The sequence below is a fragment of the Pyrus communis genome, chromosome 8 (genome assembly GCF_963583255.1).
Source record: "Pyrus communis chromosome 8, drPyrComm1.1, whole genome shotgun sequence".
Classification (NCBI taxonomy): domain Eukaryota; kingdom Viridiplantae; phylum Streptophyta; class Magnoliopsida; order Rosales; family Rosaceae; genus Pyrus; species Pyrus communis.
This window is the reverse complement of record NC_084810.1, coordinates 22792076-22808557: the sequence shown is the minus strand read 5'-3', so window position 1 is coordinate 22808557 and position 16482 is coordinate 22792076. Positions and strand designations below refer to the sequence as shown.

Genomic DNA, 16482 nt, shown 5'->3' with positions numbered 1-16482 from the left:
CCCCTTTAGCACAGAGCAACTCGCTTCCTTTGTTAACAGACCAAAATAACACACTCCTGTTGAGGAATGACTCCAATGCCACACAACTGAAACATTACAAAGACAATTATAGAAAAATCCATTAATCCCTGGCTTTCATTTATCCAAAAGCATTTCGCATATTCATCATCTCTCTAATCATGAAAAATTAAAATTAATAATAATCACTCAAATCATATTACAGTATATCACAAACTATGCCATTTGATAATCGATAAATTTAAAATGAAAACCATAATCTGAAATGTCCTAATTTTCACAAACACTTTCACAAAAGCCAAACAAAAAAAAAAAAAAAAAACAAAAGGAGATGAATGAGAAATGAGAATCGAGTAATTACCATGTCCGGATTTGGATGAGGCAGGAAGAGAAGGCCATGATCGATGCTCAGTCTTCCTCTTCTTGTAATTTATGTTCCCCTTTCAAATTTCAAAAACAAAAAAAAACCACCCATACTTGATTCCCATAAAATAAAAATAAAAATAAACAAATAAAAAAAACTGGTATAAAAATTTCATGACACCTATAAAAATCCACCGTGCATAGTTCTTTTAATTCTATCACAGAACCTTCATTTTAAACTAACCTTTACACAATCCTAATCATTTGTGAATTACCATAATCTTATCATTATTTCAATATGTCTTCTTATATATAGGGTGAGCTCAGACCAGTCACTAAAGTTGCCAATGTATTTAGTGATTAGGCATGACTTACAATCTTCTTCAGTGTCATCCCCACTCCATTTCTTCCCAAAACCCAGGTATTTGGTGCCAGAACTCCATCTTCTCGGTTGTTGCATATCTTCTTGCAAATGAGTCACTAACTTCTCACACCTAGAGACCAAGCCATCACGCTGTAAACGCGAGCATCTCTGATCAGCATCAAAGGGGGTTGGCTTGGAAAATGAGAGCTGAGCATCATTCACGGGATTATTCTGTAGCGATGTGCCTACTCTGGATGATGCCAAAGTGGCCCCTTAAATAGGTAGTGAAGGTAGTCGTCCATCGAGCCTTTGGAAAGGTGCACTGTACTGCATGAACATGAGAAATGCGAAAAAAAATAAGAATTATAAAAACTAAAGTGAATCAAACCCATGGATCTTATTGGGATTACTTTCATAAAAGCTTAAGCATTTTGGAAAGAACATTTTCATTTAAAAATAAATTTTAATGTCTTTCTATTCAAGTATGTTGCCCAAAATTAAAAGTGATAGATGCTTTCGAACAGTTTACTTTGTACCCATCATTAACATTACAATTTTTTAGAAGTAATGTAGATGGATTTGTTTAGTTGCATCAGGCTCCTCAGTTTCCAATTGACATGCCAATTTATGATCCACTGCCCTTTCTTTTCAGACAATAAATCTAAAACATTGATATAACCAAATGCATCCGATAATAGAAAACTACGTAAATTTCCTAGGAGAGTTCATTTACAGAAGAACCGACAAAGTATTGAGTTGATCATGGCTTTTATACCTACCCCGGTGAACAGCTGCTGGAAGAAGTATCTCAGGAATAAGCAATATTATAATGGATTGCTCGGAAGCACATATTCTTCAAATTCCTCACTGCAAGGACAGCAGCAAAGAGCACCCATCTCTACATTTCCACCAATATATACAAAAAAGTCAAAATTTGAGTTTCTGAAGACAAATCACACTTAAAACGGACTCACCATCTCTTATTACTTATTCGCAGTGTATAGTAAGATCCAGTATCACATTCATACGCAATAGTATCTAGTACTAAAGCTCTTTCAAGTTTCACTCCAAAACCTCAAGTTACAGCTATAGATTATAATGACATTCATACACGATAATATTTAGTACTAAAGCTTTTTCGAGTTTCACTCCAAAACTCAAGTTACAGCTTTGTATTATAATGTTTCCCCTAGACAATGATCATTCACATTCAACAAAAGCATTCCAGCTGCTTCATTGATAAAGATTCATCAACTATTTAACTCTACAAATAAGATAAATATAGAAAATTTAAAACGAAACAGACATAATCACATAAATAGGCACGCCAACATATATGTTAAAACAAACAAAACCAAGTCACAAACACGCTTGATTTCTCATCCAGCGATCAAAATCAAACCACATCTATAAACCATGAAATAGTAAATATGGATATAAAATGTGATCGTCATCTAAAACTCGATAAATTAATTGTCAACATAAAAAATTACCTCACATCTTCACTTCTCTTCTGCTTTGGCATCAGCGGGTTGACTTCTAGGTTAACGAAGTCCTGAAAACAGAATAACGAAAAACGTTTACCGGTCCAACATTTCAACATGTGGTTTTGGTAAGTATAACATTTCAACATAAACGTGGTATAGAAGACAGAAATCCACATGTCATTTCGTTTTTTCAGAACCAACAAAAGGGCCAAATATAAGAGAATTGAACCAATTTAAAACAGTAAATCAGTCTCCCAATAAAGGAGAACATAAGCATGATATACAAAGATCGAAAGGCACTTTTAATTTGGTTTCCTCAAAAGCAATGAAAATAACGCTAAATCAAATTGAATTGAACAAAGTGGAAACGGGATAAATGAAGATTTGAAATTGCTTACATCTCTATCATATCCCGCATTTCCCTTGCAAAATAAACAATTATGAATACATAGTACATGAAAATCAGCACAACAAAAAAAACCCTATTTTTTTATTATGCTGAACAATTACGAATACAGAAAATAATATAAAACAGTTCCTAATTACAGACTTAATACATAAAATGGCCTAAAAAAAGGCAAAATCTAATCAATTTCATCCAAATTCAATATTATACATCAAAGACACAATTTTTCGATATCCTAAACCAAAATTATCATACAAAAACCGTAAATTTTCCGAATTCGCAAGCAGCAAGTCAATCTCTCTCAATTCCTAAACAAATTCTCATAATTCTAGAATCCAAATTGTAATCTTCGATAATTTTTTAAAGAAAATCAAGAAATTATACCTTCCATCGACTAACATACTACTCCTCCTTCTCCACAAAGAAAGAATTGAACTTTTCCAATTTGTTCTCCAGCAACTTCACGAAATTGGTGATGTCCTTGGAAACCTCACCAGCTTCGCCGACTTTGCATACTAAATCTCTGTCGTCGGCCAATACGGACTGTTTAGTAGAGGTTTGCCTTCGTCTCTGGGATAGATCAGCGTTAGCTGCTTCTTCAAGTCCTTGTACGACAGATGAAGAATGAGTTAGAGATTAGTTTGATTAAGAATTAATTCACCTATTATTGATTAAGAATTAATCCCAACCATGCCAGCTCTCCACTCTCAATTCACTTATTATTGATTAAGAATTAACTCCTAAAATTAATTAACAAAACCCATTACTCAAAAATCCAAACTTCATAAGGAAAAAAAAAAGTAAATACTGGTAAAGCTCAATTAAAAAATGAATAGGAAATTGAAACTGAGAAGAAACACAGTAGGGAGCACCTTATCGTCTTCAAAACCACCTTATTCGGTATTTCCTTGTTGATGATCTTGTCAAATCTACAAAAACAAAAATATAAATTCAATTAATCAAACAGCCTACATTATTTCTGAATAAAAAAAGTGATGGAAAATACACGGTTGGCCGAACATGCCGTCTTCAAAAGCAGAAGAACTTGAGATTCAGTTTGGGTGGAAATGGGCACTGCTGGAAGGGAAAAGAACACTAATTAAAACCAATACTATTTCAACTAAACCTATACCCCAACCAAGCAAAACCAAGGGAAAAGAACATGCCTGAAAATCAGCACAGCAAACGGATGAGTAGTATTTAGACTAGAAAAGTTATTACCTTCTTAAATATTCAGGCCAAAACATGAAAGGCGAGGGTCACCATCCTACAAGTCCATCCAAACGCTACATTATCATCCTAAAAAATGGTAATGGACACGGACATGACTGAAAATACATATATTTTTAACTAAGATGATCAAATCTGAAAAAGGAATACCTCGTCAAAGAGAACCCTCTAAGCATTCAAATCATGGTTTAGTACTACAATAATCTAAAACTTTAGCAATATAAATAGCGACATTTAAATGCATGGTTCACTCAATGGAGAAGAGGAAAGCATCGAGATCGGAGAGCTAAGAGAGGTGCTGGTACGGTAGTAGTGGCTCTTGGCGGGCGAGCGAGGGAACCAAACCCGTTTGAGGAGATGATATAGCAGATTGAACCGGTTCTACGCGTAGCTCGCCAAATCTCAGCCATCAGATTGCTGTCCGACGATCGCACACTTTGTCCGCAACTTAGACACGCCCTTGCAGTTGTAGCACCAAGATGGGCCTAAAAGGCCAGATGCGGCAGTGGGCCTGGGAGCACGCCAGCTGGGCTAAGAAGAATTGAATGGGCCAAACAGGAGCAAAGTGCTGCGCCAGCAGCTGTGGATGGGAATGTTGCTGATGATGCTGGACTGGGCCCGCAGCATTCAAGGGCTGCGCCAGATGCTCAAGCTGCTCGGCGGGGGGATGCCAGGTTCTACGACCAACAGCGCGTGAATTATTGACAAAATTTCCATTTGCAAAGAAAAGATTGATCATGGCGTTGAAGATTTTTACTTCTGCAGATCCTCCTGGGTCTTTGATTAGGTGTTATATATTCTCGTAACTCTGTCACAAAATTTCCATTTGCAAACAAAAGATCGATCATGGCGTTGCCGGTGGTAGCTGGAGCCGCTCTCTCGGGTTTCTTCCAGCAAGTATTTGTGAAATTGGATTCTCAGGAGGTCAGGAACTTCATCAGAGGAAAGAAACTGACTAATGGGTTGCTGAAGAAGTTGAGGATCAAGCTGAATTCTGTCAGTGCGGTTTATGATGATGCCGAGCAAAAGCAATTACGTAACCCACATGTGAGGCTGTGGCTGCACGAGCTTAAAGAGGCAGTCCTTGATGCTGAGGACCTACTGGACGAGATCAAGACAGAAGCGTTGAGGCGAAAAATTGAAGCTGAATTTGGAAGTAGCACAAGCAAGGTACAAGACCTCATCTCTGCTTCTTTTCATGCTTTTGATGAGTCTGTAGACACCAAGATAGAGGAAATTCTTGAGAGGCTAAGCTTCATTGTAGAACAAAAAGATGCCCTTGATTTGAAAAGAGGTAGTAGACACAAAATCTCACAAACATTGCTTTCAACTTCTTTAGTAGAAGGCTCTGATGTGTATGGAAGAGATCATGAGAAGGAAACCATCATTCAATTGTTGCTATCAAATGATGTCACTTGTAGTAAGATTGGCATTATTCCCATTGTGGGCATGGGTGGGATCGGAAAGACCACCCTTGCTCAGCTCTTATACAATGATGATAGAGTGAAGCAGCATTTTGAGCTCCAGGCATGGGTTTGTGTTTCTGATGAATTTGACGTTGTTAAGATCACACAAATAATTTATGCCTCAGTCACTTCACAAACCTGTAATACCACAGACCTAAACCAGCTTCAAGTCAAACTCAAAGATGCTTTGGCGGGGAAGAAGTTTCTTTTTGTTCTTGATGATGTTTGGAACGAGAATTACAATATTTGGGATTCCTTAAAACGCCCCTTCGAGTCTGGAGATATGGAAGTAAGATCATTGTCACCGCACGGAATGATGGTGTTGCATCTACGATGGGTACTCTTCAAACCTACTATTTAGAGCACTTACTTGAGGAAGACTGTTGGTCTTTATTTGCAAAACATGCCTTCAAAGATGCAAGTGTTATTATAGATCCAAATCTTGAGGTAATTGGAAGACAAATTGTTAGCAAGTGCAAAGGCCTTCCTTTAGCTGCAAAATCTCTCGGTGGTCTCTTACGCTCTGAATCAAATGTGGAGGAATGGGAAAATGTGCTAAAAAGTGACATATGGGAGTTGTCAGATGCAAAGATTGACATTCTGCCGGCTCTATGGCTAAGCTACCAGTACTTGTCTTCGGAGCTGAAGCGTTGTTTTGCTTATTGTTCCATATTTCCCAAAGATTATAAATTTAACAAGTATGAATTAATTTTGTTGTGGATGGCCGAAGATCTTTTACAACCCCAAAAGAAGACTATGTTGGAAGATGTTGGAAAGAAATACTTTGATGATCTAATCTCACGGTCATTTTTTCAATACTCATCTTCAAATGATTGTTTCATCATGCATGATCTGATGCATGATTTGGCGACTTACGTATGTGGGGAATTTTGCATTAGATTGGAAGACCATGACTTCTCATTGGACGTTGTGAGCAAGGGTCGTCATTTTTCTTATTTGCAATATTCATCTAATGTTGATTATGAGAGATTTGACACTGTTTATGAAGCTAAGTATCTGCGCACCTTCATTCTTGGCAGAAGCTATTTTCGGCCGCCAGTACGACTTGATCTCCTTTTAATGCTACAATGTTTAAGAGTTCTCAAACTACGTGTGCATGATATCACGGAGTTGCCTGATTTGATTGGCAACTTGAAGCATCTACGGTACCTCGACTTGTGTAACACTCTAATCCGGGAATTACCTGACACGGTATGCAGTTTGTGTAATTTACAAACGTTATTGTTGTCGAATTGTCACCATCTTGTTGAGTTGCCCACTGATTTGAGAAGACTTATCAACTTGCGTCATCTTGATTTCAGAGATACGAAAATAAAAAAGATGCCCCCCCACATGGGCAAGTTGAAGGATCTCCAAACATTTGGAGGTGAGTTTGTCTTGAGCAAAGATGCTGGGGGAAACATTGATGAGTTAAAGGGGTTTCAGCATTTGAGTGGAAATCTTCATATTTCAGGGCTTCAAAATATCAGGCATGCTGAGGATGCTTTGGAGGCCAAACTGAGGGACAAGAAGCTCAGTGAAATACATTTGAAATGGGAAGGTGACACTGCTGATTCTCAAAACGATAGCCGAGTGCTGGGCAACCTGCAGCCCAATACAAACCTAAAGGTACTGGCTATAAAGGGATACGGAGGTACAAAGTTTCCAGGTTGGTTAGGAGATGAGTCTTTCTCTAATCTCATCACTCTCCGACTTGAGAATTGTGGATATTGTTTCTCCCTGCCAGCATTGGGGCAGCTAACCTCCCTCAAAAGGCTTGAAATTGATGGGTTGAATGGAGTGGAATTAGTGGGGTCTGAGTTTTATGGGCCTGCATTAAAATCTCTGGAGTTTCTGAGTTTCCGCAGTATGCCGGAATGGCAAGAGTGGTATTTCCCCGGAGGTGAAGAAGAAGAAGGCGGACATTTTCCTAATCTTTGCGAGCTTTGTCTGGAGAACTGTCCCAAACTAACGGGGAAATTACCGTTACACTACTTCCCAAGACTTGAGCGGCTAATTTTGCAGAAAGTTAATATCGAATCCCTTGCTTGTTCGCAAGAATGCAATAAATTCAATATTGAACTCCCATCCCTCCGTGACTTGAGAATATCAGATTGCCTGAATCTGGTATGTTTTGTGGGTGGTGGAGTGCTGCTTGCGCCCAACTTGAAGGAGATATCTATGTGCCGTTTTAAAAACTTGTGGTCAGTGCCAGAGGAGATGCAGGCCTCTCTCCCGTCTCTTCAGTCTCTGTCCATAGAAGGGTGTAAAGAATTTAAATCATTTCCGGAAGAATCTAAATTCCCATCCCTCATTGTTCTGAAGATAGGGGGATGCCCAGAATTTGTGGGTTTCCTCTATGGAGGAGGACTGCAAGCGCCCAACTTGGAGACGATGGAAATTAAAGAATGTAACGAATTCAGGTCACTGCCAGAGGAGATGCAGGCCTCTCTCCCGTCTCTTCAGTCTCTGTCCATAGAAGGGTGTAAAGAATTTAAATCATTTCCAGAAGAATCTAAATTCCCATCCCTCGATTATTTGGAGATAAAGGAGTGCCCAGAATTTGTGGGTTTCCCCCATGGAGGAGGACTGCAAGCGCCCAACTTGAAGACGATGCAAATCGAAGAATGTAACAAATTCAGGTCACTGCCAGAGGAGATGCACGCCTCTCTCCCGTCTCTTCAGTCACTATCCATAGAAGGGTGTAAAGAATTTAAATCATTTCCGGAAGAATCTAAATTCTCATCCCTCGATAAATTGTATATAAAGAAGTGCCCAGAATTCAGGTCTCTGCCAGAGGAGATGCAAATCTCTCTCCCATCTCTCTCGTGTTTGAGTATATGGGATTGTCCAGAATTGGAATCATTTCCGGAAGGGGGATTGCCGTCTAAATTGCGTTCACTCAGTATCTGGAAATGTAAAAAACCGATGGCAAACCGTATGCGGTGGGGTCTACAAACACTCACCTCTCTCGAACACTTGGATGTCGGCTTCTCAGAATGTGAAGAAGAAGAAATTGGCGAATCATTTCCAGAAGAGGGGCTGCTGCCAACCACTCTCACTTCTCTCGGAATCCTCCATCATCCGAATCTGAAAACCATTGACGGCAAGGCGTTAAGACACCTCATCTCTCTCGAGAAGTTGGAGATTTTTTTTTGTCCTCGACTCCAGAGCTTGCCAGATGAAGGGCTACCCACTTCTCTTTCTCGTCTACGAATCTACAAGTGTGATTTGCTATCACAACGGTGCCACAGAAACACAGGAGAAGATTGGCCCAAGATTTCTCACATCCCCGAAATATTGATCGATCAATATGACTGAGAGATATGATTTGCAATGGTACGTAATTCGTCAACGTTCCTTTTATGTGTTTATTTACGATCTGGCTGTGTAAATTTTAAATCATAAACATGTTTCAAATGTTAATGTTCACATAATAACAAATTTTACAGGTAAATGTTAAATCATAAACATGTTTCAAATGTTAAATATAAACTTGAAATAATTTGCGATAGAAAGATACGGAGCTACAAAAATTCCAAATTGGTTAGGAAATGACTTGTTCGTTCTCTCATCTTGTTACTCTTCGACTTGTGGATTGTGAACATTGTTTTTCAATGCCAGCATTGGCACAGCTACCATCTCTCAGAAGGCTTGAAACTGATGGGTTAAATCGAGTGGAATTGTTCCTCTTTTCTTATTGTGTCTTACGGTGGTTCAACAAGTTCATGAGCTCTAGTTTCCGAATTTCCTTTTTCAAGTTTGTTTCCAAATTATGTCTATAGAGAGGTAGATTTTGGTACCTTGTGGAATTCGAATTCAAACGTTTGGTTTGTAAAATATGGATGATGATTTCGTTTCTGTGGAACAGTGAATCTATGATCATGCATGAATGTTGTAAGACCAGAGTATTGAAAACCCTCTGTTGTTTACCAATCGATCTCAACCTGTCTAAATTCAACTTGTTTAATTAGTATTGCAAGATGATCTTATCTATTAATCATGTCTTATCAAATGATCACCATTTCATCATTCCCTTAGGGATGCACAGAGCTACAAAAGTTTTCAAGTTGCTGTGCATGTGTAGGTTTGGAGTTGTGCAATGATACGTACGCGAAAATTGTGAGCAAACAAAAGTAAACAACTCTTATGCATAAATGTTGGCTGCCAGAAAATCTCAGTGGTACCAGAGAAGATGAAGCTTGTAATAAATTTCTAATTCTCAAAACAGAGTAAACAAGAGAAAGAAGATCTACATATAAGTACCCCTAGTTGGCCGGCACACATGATTTCTTTTACGAGCATGTTCTTCATTATGGCGCTGTGTTCGACATGCATATCCATACCAGCAATTTTCCCTGTTTGATGCCTCTGTGGGTAGATGATATTTGGGAATCGAAATCCGAAACCAGTACAAGAGGAAGGAGATCAGCTTCTCATAACAGTAATTGCACGTAGGTGTCCCAGAAGTTATTGCCTCGGAATGATTCAGGGGCATCCTCATTCGATCAATTTCTCTGTTGTTCAACTTTGTAAGCCATTCTGCAATAACATCCTGCAATGTTCTCCCCAACCGTGCAATACAGTTCTCAGTGAAACTTGTTCATGTCGATTGTTTTCATGAGCTGAAGTAGGGATTCCAGAGATGGTCCATTCTGAGATTGGTTTAAAAGTCTCGCGACTTGGAAGGAGATCTATGTCCAGGTATGTTTTGTGGGTGGGGGAGTGCTGATTGCGCCCAACTTGAAGGAGATATCTATGTCCAGGTCCAAAAACATGTGGTCAGTGCCAGAAGTGATGCAAATCTCTCTCCCATCTCTTCAGTTTATGAGTATTTGTGATTGTCCGGAATTTGAATGGTTTCCGCAAGAATCTCAACTCGAATCACTTCTCCATATGAATATATCCGGATGCCCAAATTTTGTGGGTTTCCAGGACGGTGGAAGGCTGTACGCGCCCAACTTGACCGATATATTTTTCAGTGGATGTAAGAAATTGAAGTCACTGTCAGACAAAAGAAGACTATAAATTATCTTGGGTAGCGATGTGCAACGGCGGAGCTACATTCTCAGCTAACGTGAGCTATAGCCTAGGCTTTTGTGCGAATTCCTACTATATTAGGCTATTAGCATCTCAATTAGGCTTTTGCAGCCTGACGTCACATAATATTTTAGGGAAGTGTTATTGGCACTCCAAAAATCTCATTCTACGCTCCTCACAACTGTATTTTTCTTTCCTAATATAGAAAGTTTAGAATGTAAAATGAGATTTTTGGAATGCTAATAACAATTCTTATATTTTAACCTACTTGATATATCTATTTTCTTTTAATTGCACTTATATGTTTTATTTTGAAAAAAAATTAGAGTACTGGTCTTCAGATTTTCATCCAAGTAGAGTTTTGGTATCTAAACTAAAATATGTGAATAGTAGTCCTTGAACTCACTACGCTAGACTACAAGAAGAAGTAAACAATACCGTTAAAACTTTTGTCCAAAATAAAGGATCTTAAAGGGCGAATAAGAGGCTAAAGTTGTAACATATTAACCCAAAAGAATCATTACTCCACATTGTGATAAGTTGAAGGATAGATATTAATAAACTTTTAGTTTAAGCGACACAGCCCAATCCAAATATCCTAATGATACCTAGATGGAGATGAGTTTAGCTCCACAATAAGCTAGCAATAATTGTTAGAATTCGAAGGAATGATGCACTGTGAGCTATGACTACACAGATCTTCTCTATAAAATAGAAGAAATTATAGTACAAAAATGGAAGAGAAGATGATGATAGAGATAAGAGAGAGCAACAGAGAATATGACTTTGTGTTTTCCATTCACACATTCACCATGACATTCGCTAGAGAGAGTGAGGGAATATCACTCTCATTCTAACCGTTATACACTTTTGGCAATATTCAAATTACATCAAGGCAATCCTAACCTTCCATCTTACACCCTAAAGATGAAGACATATGTCTACTTACTTACTTAAGACCTATGAGACTTAAATAAGAAAGCATACAACCAAATTAACTTTTAGCTAATCATCCTAGCAATATGAGCTAGAATTACAATTGCCACATCAGATCACAATTTACACACTAACAATAATGTGGTTCAAATTTGTTTTTGGCGAGAATCAAACCTAAAACTTCTCACTTATAAGTGAAGAGGAATACCAATACACCGTAGTATTAAGTGGCGACTTATTTAATTAGTATTGCAAGATGATCTTATCTATTAATCATGTCTTATCAAATGATTACCATTTCATCACGCCCTCAGGGTTGCATAGAGCTACAAAAGTATGAGCAAACAAAAGTAAACAACTCTTAAACATAAATTTTGGCTGCCAGAAAGTCTCAGTAGTTCCAGAGAAGAGAAGCTTGTAATGAATTTCTAATTCTCAAAACAGACGAAACAAGAGAAAGAAAATCTACATATTAGTACCCCTAGTTGGCCGGCACACATGATTTCTTTTACGAGCACGTTCTTCATTATAGTGTTGTGTCCGGCATGCGTATCCATAACAGCAATTTTCCCTGTTTGATGCCTCTGGCGATAGATGATATTTGGGAATCGAAATCCGAAACCAGTATTTGGGAGATCAGCTTCTCATAACAGTAATTACACGTAAGTGTCCTGGAAGTTTTTGTCTTAGCATGATTCAGGGGCATCCTCGTTCGATCAATTTCTCTGTTGTTCAACTTTGCAAGCCATTCTGCAATAACATCCTCCAATGTTCTCCCAACTGTGCAAAACACTTCTCAATGATAACTTGTTCATGTCGATTGTTTTCATGCGCTGAAGTAGGCATTCTAGAGATGGTGCGTTCTGAGATTGGTTAAAAGTCTCGCAATTGCACATTTGGTGAGAATCACTATGTGCAATCCCTTGTGGATGCCAATATATACCACAAAATGTCTTGTCACATCCTGAACAGTGTTGAGGTACCTTGTTATTAGCGCGTGAAGGCATCATTCCTCCGCATGCTTAACATTGCAGATGGATAGTGGTTTGGCTGCCGCGAAACCCACCATATTCAGTACCACATTGAAGGCTTGGATACGATGGATTATTAACTTGTTCATCCACCTGAGAGCAAGCCCTTATTCCCGCAAAGATGTTTTCTAGAGTTTACGACAGTCTAAAATTTCAACTTCATCATTGGAGCGTTTTAGTGAAGAATCTGCTTTTAGTATTTCCTCTGCAACATTAAGCAGGAAGCGATTTCTTTCAACAAACTATACATCCATATGTTCAAGCAAATGCAGCATTTTGCAAGCTGGACATCCATAGAAATCTTTAACTGCTTCTGACAAGTTTCAGGACCAGGCAATACATTGAGCCTGTAGCTCAAATACCCTTCCTTATCGGGACCTGATGAAATAATTTCACTTCCGCATCTGATAACAACAGTGTCTTCAGCTTGGATTACGGTCCCGTCAACAACCATTCCATTTGAACTTTTATTTTGTATTGTGGCAGAAGAGTGGTCTGAATTCCTTGTTATCTTGCACCACTTGCATTTGCGAATAGAAGAGAACAAGATCTCTAAGCAAACTACAATCTCATATGAACTAATCTCAACATCCGGATATCTCGAGTCTGATGGAACAAGCTTGGCCCAGAATTCTTCACATGGTTTTGCACATGAGTTCTCTCCAACTTTCGCCATCCCTTGAATATATTCACAAATGACCCAGGAACCTTTAAAAAAGAACAAATAATTATATATTTAGGAAACTTGATTATAATCCCTAAATAAGATTTATTTTTCATTAAAGTTGGGTGTTAGATTAAATACTGATTTTGGTCTTTTGACTTTATATATCACCTAAAATCTAGCTAATAATTATTAACTTTTGTTTTGTTTTATTCTAAATATTACAGGAAGCCTTTAAGGAAAGGGATTCCCAATTTAAAAAAAAAAAATGAAACATTCTCTTAACCGTTAGATTTAGCTTTAATGAAATCCTGTGATTGAGATTCTGTTGCCTGTGATTTAATCTCAGCCACATAATTTCATTAAAATCAAATCTAATGGTCAAGAGGATGTCTCCATTTTTTTTTTTGAAAAATGCGGATCCCTTCCCTTAAAGGGGGAGTAATATAAATAGAATATTTTACTAATATGTCTTTAATACGGGTAAAAAAATTGCTTAAGTGGTAACAATACATATGTGTTTATATGCATGTCTATATATGTATATATAATTTGTGTGCCTATGTACATAAATATATTTATGTACCGACACATGTGCACCTATATGTACATTTTGTGTACCTGGCGCTGCCGGAGACAAATCAGAGAACTGGAGCGATGAAATCGATCAATTTTCAGTATCCCACTCTCCTCTGCAATTACCGAAGCACATCGACATCACCCCATCCAAGCTCCTTCCTTAGCCGATGCGAGAAAATCCTGCAAGCGTCCATCCTCACATTTTCGCTAACTAATTTTCAGTATCACACTGTCATTGATATTTATTCAACCGTGCTTTCCTAACTAATTTACTGGATTAATAGCTTAATCAGAAATGTTAACAGATGGCTTAAAGTTAAATTACTAACCGTGTAGAGGAGATTACCAACTGTTCGACTGCATCCATCAGTAACCGCGGCCTGAAATTATTCAAGAACAACAAAATAAGTAGACTAAAGAAATAAATCCGCGGGATTATGAATTGCATGCATTTGAATCGGAAAACCCCGAAAATTAAGCAGAAAAAGAAGAAGAAAATCAACGATTAAGTACCTCGTGAATGACGACGGTGAGGTTGGCGGTGACTTTGTTGTTGGCGATGGTGTTTTTGGCCGTGCGCTCGTCCAATCCGACTTTGAGGAAGAGCTCTAGGTTTTTCTCCGTCTCGGAGGAGCAGGCGTCGTCCTTGCCGGGCATGGCTGAAACGGGAAAGGACTCTGGAGACCGACTGACCCCTGACGATTGGAGGCGTCGAGATCTGGAGGCTGGAAATGGTTGCTGAAACGAAGAAGAATGCCGGACAGTTAATGAACGGACGGAGCTGGGAGAATTCGAGATCGAGGTCGAGAGAGTTGGGGACTCATAAGGACTCCGGAGGACTTTGGAGTTCGGAGAATTCAACATAACCTATGTGGCTATGTGTTAGAAATAAACGGTGGTGATTTAATCTTCCTATAATGAACGGTGGAAAAGGTTTGGGCCGGGGGCCTTTTTTTCTGAAATTTGTACTCCCCCCATCCCGTCCCGTTTTAAATTTACAACATATGTATCCGTCCCGTACCCTTCCCGAATTGGCATTACCCGCCCCGACCCGGGGGTTCAGGAACCATTTGCCCAGTCCTACTCGGTTTAGGACCCGGGGGTTTAGAAAGAGGAACGCGAAACAATGAAAAAAAGAAATTAAAAGATGAAAATTGAAATACTTTTCAGATTCTTTGCAGCTGAAAAATCAGTGAAAGGATGAAAAATTGTATTTTTGGATTTGTAGCAATCTTGAAGGTTAGGAAAATTGAAACAGTTTTCAGATTTTTTTTTGCAGTTGAAAAATAGTGGAAGGATTGAGAGTTGTAGATTTGCAGCAACCTTCAAGGTCTGGAGCTTTTCTTCAATGAAAGTCCGGAGCTTTGCTTCGATGAATTGTCTTGTGGAAGGAGAGAGAAGACAACAGACGAAGTTGAGGCGGTGAAGAGTTAAATGCATTATTAATAAATTATTAACTGATTATTTAATTCACAATTCCACGTGTTTTGATTTGATTAGTAAGTATCACCATGTGGCACATGGTACTACGGTATCATTCTAAAAGACGTTAGACGTTAATAGGAGAGCGAGTTAGAGCTTAGTGATTAGGCGGTTAGGCGGATTAAGTAAATCTATATAATTCTAAAAAACGTTAGACGTTAATCGGAGAGCGAGTTAGAGCTTAGTGATTAGGCGGTTAGGCGGATTAAGTAAATCTATATAATTCTAAAAAACGTTAGGCGCTAATCGGACGGCGGGTTAGGGCTTAGTGCCTAGGCGGCTAGGTGGATTAAGTAAATCTATTATATATCGTGTAAATAAGTGTCTGTTTATACTTAAAAAATATATAATTCATCATAAACTATAAAATAGAATAACATATATATTATGAAGTATTGTAACATAATAAAAACATGGGGAACAATCATATAATGTATGTTCATTTAAGTATTCAACAAGTCTCTTATAATTTATTGAAAAAAAATAAAATGCAAAGTGAAAGTTATCTATTTTCTATCTCAGTGAGTTGCAACCTAGGCGGGTCTGGACGGGCTAGGCGGACGCTTTAGCAACTCTATGCACATTTTTTTAAATTTCAAACGCTTAAGTATTAATCGGGGCGATAATCACCCGCCTAGTCGGTGTTAGGCGGAAATTTTTAAAACAATGTATATACTTTGTGAATGTTTGTGTTTAAATACGATCTGGCTGTGTGAATTTTAAATAATAAACATGTTTCAAATGCTAATAATATTCACGTAATAACAAATTTTACACGGGTTGATGTCCCATACAAACCTGAAAGTACTTCGTTCTCTAATCTTGTTCCTCGTGGACTTGTGCCATCTCTTAGAAGCTTCAAAATATGCAAAACTCTGCTGATGAGATGGACAGACAATTGTCGTCGGTGCCAAGGGAGTCACCGAGTTAATTCAAAATTTTCCAATCCTAAAGAACGAGCTTTAACTCTTCAACGTTGCATAAGAGTCTAAAGTTGCCACTTCATCGTTGGAGCGTTTTATTGAAGAATCTGCTTTTAGTATTTCCCCCGCAACGTTAAGCAGGAAGTGATTTATTGAAGAATCTTGCTGTTGTAGCACCAAGATGGGCCTAAAAGGCCAGATGCGGCAGTGGGCCTGGGAGAACGCCAGCTGGGCTAAGAAGAATTGAACAGAAAGTGGGCCAAACAGGAGCAAAGTGCTGCGCCAGCAGGTGTGGATGGGAATGTTGCTGATGATGCTGGACTGGGCCCGCAGCATTCAAGGGCTGCGCCAGATGCTCAAGCTGCTCGGCGGAGGGATGCCAGGTTCTACGACCAACAGCGCGTGAATTATTGACAAAATTTCCATTTGCAAAGAAAAGATTGATCATGGCGTTGAAGATTTTTACTTCTGCTGATCCTCCTGGGTCTTTGAT

General features: G+C 38.6%; 1 protein-coding gene and 2 pseudogenes across 1 annotated transcript; 1 reads left to right on the top strand and 2 right to left on the bottom strand.

Annotated features, from left to right (window-relative positions):
- Window positions 1-4571: 4571 nt before the first annotated feature.
- LOC137741728 (putative disease resistance RPP13-like protein 1) lies at window positions 4572-9195 on the top strand (annotated as a pseudogene).
- A 281-nt stretch (window positions 9196-9476) lies between these two features.
- On the bottom strand, window positions 9477-16137 carry LOC137741729 (uncharacterized; annotated as a pseudogene).
- LOC137743162 (uncharacterized) lies at window positions 13635-14448 on the bottom strand. Its single transcript, XM_068483055.1, has 3 exons — window positions 14098-14448; window positions 13914-13964; window positions 13635-13764 (listed from the first exon to the last, which is right to left on the bottom strand). Exons 1-3 carry the CDS (start codon window positions 14446-14448, stop codon window positions 13723-13725), a joined length of 444 nt encoding a protein of 147 aa, XP_068339156.1. The 3' UTR covers window positions 13635-13722.
- Window positions 16138-16482: the final 345 nt, after the last annotated feature.